Source organism: Buceros rhinoceros, unplaced genomic scaffold (assembly GCF_000710305.1).
Source record: "Buceros rhinoceros silvestris isolate BGI_N320 unplaced genomic scaffold, ASM71030v1 scaffold7365, whole genome shotgun sequence".
NCBI lineage: Eukaryota > Metazoa > Chordata > Aves > Bucerotiformes > Bucerotidae > Buceros > Buceros rhinoceros.
In genome coordinates this window covers 1-3,971 of record NW_010411223.1, presented here as the reverse complement: position 1 = coordinate 3,971, position 3,971 = coordinate 1, and the positions used below count along the sequence as shown (strand labels likewise).

At 44.8% G+C, this 3,971-nt stretch overlaps 1 protein-coding gene across 1 annotated transcript in view; it reads right to left on the bottom strand.

Moving 5' to 3' along the window:
• Positions 1-3,736, bottom strand: part of PEX5 (peroxisomal biogenesis factor 5) — a 10,265-nt gene extending 6,529 nt beyond the window's left edge. Inside the window, exons 1-5 of the mRNA XM_010135933.1 lie at positions 3,698-3,736; positions 3,470-3,505; positions 3,163-3,295; positions 2,313-2,447; positions 588-693 (exon numbers count right to left, since the gene is read on the bottom strand). Of these exons, the coding sequence (XP_010134235.1) occupies positions 588-693; positions 2,313-2,447; positions 3,163-3,295; positions 3,470-3,505; positions 3,698-3,736 (449 nt within the window). The remainder of the gene's footprint in view (positions 1-587; positions 694-2,312; positions 2,448-3,162; positions 3,296-3,469; positions 3,506-3,697) is intronic.
• Between the last annotated feature and the right edge of the window lie 235 nt (positions 3,737-3,971).

Sequence of the window (3,971 nt, the reverse complement as noted above, 5' to 3'; positions counted from 1 at the left end):
AGGGAAAGATCCAAGAATCACAAAATGCTTGCTTGTGTTTTGCTTCTTTAATTGAAAACACTTGACTGCAGTCAACATTAAAAAGAGAGAATATCCACAGAGGTAGAGAGTTCTTTAATCTGCACACAAAACCACATGAAAATCATGTCTGGAAGGCTGAAATACACAGAGGAAAGGCTGGATGTAGTTTGCCAGATAGGGAGAATAAAGTGATAAAAGTTTACAACTGGTAGAGTCTAGTACTTGAGATCTCTAAATCTCAAAAAGCATGTGTTGTGGAAAAAAGTTCTGCTTGATTAGGAATTCCTGAAATCACTTTAAGGAACTTGGCATTAGACGTGAGATTAAGTTACTCTACACAACCACAGTATCTTCCTGGAACCAGAAAACAGAAAAGCTAGGCTCTCTTAACAACTTCAGTCTCCAAGCACTGCTTCCTCCTTTCTCTGAAACCAAATGCCTGCAAACATCGGTCCAGGGTAAATGATTCAAAAGCATTCAGGCCATAGCAGATTTCCACCACTGACCCAAACTTCACCCACCCAAGTGCCTGGCCACAATAATAAGGCTTGAGAAGACAAACTCACCATTTATCTGCCAAAGACTGGTCTTCCGATTCCCCAAGCCACAGTTTCTCCTCTGACTGCTCCAGGTATTCTTCTGCCCACTTGGCAGGGGACACAGACAGTGGATCTGCATAGGACATCAGGAAGAATGAGGGGAAGAGCAAGATAGACAGACCATCAGTCAGATTAACTTCAGATTTTGCTCTCTCCACTTTACACAAAGTTAGCTAACATACAGAGAAGTCCTCTTCAAAGAAAGATTTTTTTATGCTTGTTTCTCCTAACTTCATTTATTCTGATCTAAAAACCAAGCCTTCGGTTCTGTGGGAAAATAACAGAAAATTGGCAAGGAGGATTATAAACATGCCAAAGTGACTCGCAACTGGAGCGTCAAAAAAACACATATATCATACTAATTGTTATTTAGCCTGTGTGCTTGTCAAGTAGAACATCTGTGTTTAGATAACACAGACCTGTGATAGACTCAGAGACACTTTATCAAACATGCCTGAAATTCATGCCCTGCTGTGGGAAAGATCAAAGCACAGTGGAAAACCACGCCTGCGAAAATACCTGATATACAGGAGAAAGCAGCTAGTTTGAAAATTTTTCACTCTCTAGCAAGGACCAAGCCCCACGGTGCCTGCACTCCCACTTGCAGGCCTCTGCCTGGATGCTGCTGCTTTGGAGATTCCCACAGTTTGCACCATAACAAGAATAAATTTACTCTTTGCATTTCATCCATGGTTTTACGTTTGTTCCAATGTCCTGCCTGTGCCAACTCACACAGGTTCAGACTCTGTATTAATACAGATGACACAGTGGTGCCAATAACCTTATGATTTTCTACTTTTATTTCACAGCTTATTTGACTGCTCCACGCGGGATACTATGTAGGTCAAGAAAATGAGCAACGCATTACAAGCCTCTGCCAGAAGCACAGCCTACAAAGCAGTAGGTTTTCATCAAAACTTTTTCAAAGACCTTTGTAAATGCTGATGTATATTCCCAGAAATAGAAAGAGTGAAGGTCAAAGAATGGGACTACCTGACTCTCTACAGTGGCCACTCCTGGAGAGGAGAATAGCACCTATCTAAATCCTCCTCATGACTTCCAGGTGAGGTCATGCATGGTAACAGGACCCCATTCCGGCCCCAGCTCTATACACGATGCAGGATGGCTTTTCAGATAAACCACTGACTTGCTTGAAACAGAAAGATGAACCTTTGGGCCAGAAACATTCCCACTCTGCATTTGCAAGGTGCAACATCTCTCTGCCTCCATGAAACTGCCCAAAAAAAAAAAAAAAAGTATTTGGCCAAAGCAAACTAAACTATTACTTATCTTCATAGCAAAGGCAAATTTAAATTTAGCCTTAGGAGAGGGAATTAGAGAATGTATAAGCAAGGAGCAGTACCAGCCCATTTCCAGAATGTGAACCATAATATTTTTATAAAAGCAGTTCAAATAGCCTGCTTCTCCTAAGTTCTCCAAATAACCTAAGCTAAAAACAAAAGACTCTTACACCCGAATGGAAGCTTCCACACCACGATGTTCCCAATTTATCTAAGCCATCACAAGGCAGCTTTATTATCCTGTCCTGTTTAAGCTGCTACAGTCGACACTGACTGCTGATCCCAAAGCATTACTCCAATTTCACATTCAGTAACTGGAGAGTATACTGTGCTATACGCAGGCATGTGACTGGGCAACATCTTGACAGCAATTCCAAAAGGGACATTTCACCTGTCACTTCAGCAATAAACTCCTGTGACCAGTCAGCCTCATTGTAATCTGAAGAGACATCACCAGCACTATCTGCTGTAGCCAAGAATTCCTGGGTCCAGTTTTCAGACAGTGCCAGGGTTGCCACACCTGGAGCTACAAGAAAAAAAAAAAACAAAACAAAAAGACACCAAAACACAGAAGTGAGGACTGGAGGACTCAAAGGCATCCTTTAAGTCTTCCAGGATAGTTCTCATCATCTTTAACCTTTTCCTTTCTCTTTGTTAGAATAAAATCACAGTAAGATTCCACTCGGAAAAAATCTCTGGAAGTTGCTAGCGTTGTCACAGCAGATTAACACTAAAGCTAGAGATTAAGTTGCTCAGGGCATTCATCAGGCAATTTCTGAGCTTGCCCAAGACTGGCCATTCCCCAGCCTCCCTGGGCACCTGTTCCAGTACTGAACCACCCTCCAAAGGAAAAAATGTTTCTTTACATCTAGTCAGTTCCCATTTCTGCAAGTTTTGTCCACTGTCCCTTGTCCTTCCGCTCTGTACCACTGCAAAGATCCTGGCTGTGGCTGCTGAAGACAGCAACTAGACACAGCACCCACCCACCCCTTAGACTCCTCTTCCCCAGGCTGAACAGCTCCCTCAGCCTTTCCTCTTACACCATGTATTCCAGTCCCTGAACACCTTACTGATCTCCACGGGACCTGTTCCCTGTTACGAGTGTACAGGGAAGCCCAAATCTGGATCAATACGCCAGATACAATCTCACAAGTGCTGAACAGATGGGAACCACTCTGCCAGGAGCTTAACCGTAACAGCAAGATCTTTTCCAGCTCTCCACCTACTCAAGCTCCCCTCACCTCGCTGAGGGGCCTGTCGGAAGCTTGACTGTTCAATCTCTTGCATCTCAGCCAACAGGTCATCCATCTTAAAGGTCTGGGGTGCACGGGACAGTAAAGGAGCATTCTGCTCTTGCAGGAACTCTCCAACCAGCTACCAAAGACAGAGGTGGATTATAAACATAGCATAGAAGATGAACAGGCAGAGCCACAGAGTGTGAGAAAAGAAATGGGCTTGTGCGGTGGAAAGCCTAATAGTAGGTAAGGGCGGAAACCAGCAAACAGAGCTGATGAGAAAAGCAGTAAAGAGATACATAAGTGTTCTTACCTCATTTTCAGTGGCCACTCCCAGCGGTTTGGATACCTACAAGCAATAGTGGGCAGTTATCCTAATAGCTTTGATCCCATACCCCTCTCCACACACAACCCACGATCTGGTTAGTTTACATCATTCTTGAGCGTAGGCTGTCAGCATTTTCCTGCATGAGCTGGCTGCTGAGATGGAACGTAAAGGAGCAGGAACACCTTGAGTGACACTGTCCAACCACCCTCTCACCACTTTTTGGGTTAGGATCGGCGACATAGAGCTCGCCATAGCGACCAGCACCCTCTGAGTGCCCATAAACAGAGTTTCCACAAACAGGCCCTCGCCCCACAATCCTACAGGACAAATTGGGTGACCCTCTGGCCTCTTTCCCCAGGAAAAAAAAAAAAAGCAACGCTACACCTATCTGCACCAACAGTCCCCCCTTGCGGGTCACCCCACACCCCCCTTCAGTCAGCACACCCCTATCCCGGGCTAACTGACCCAGTCCCGGGAAGGCCCCACG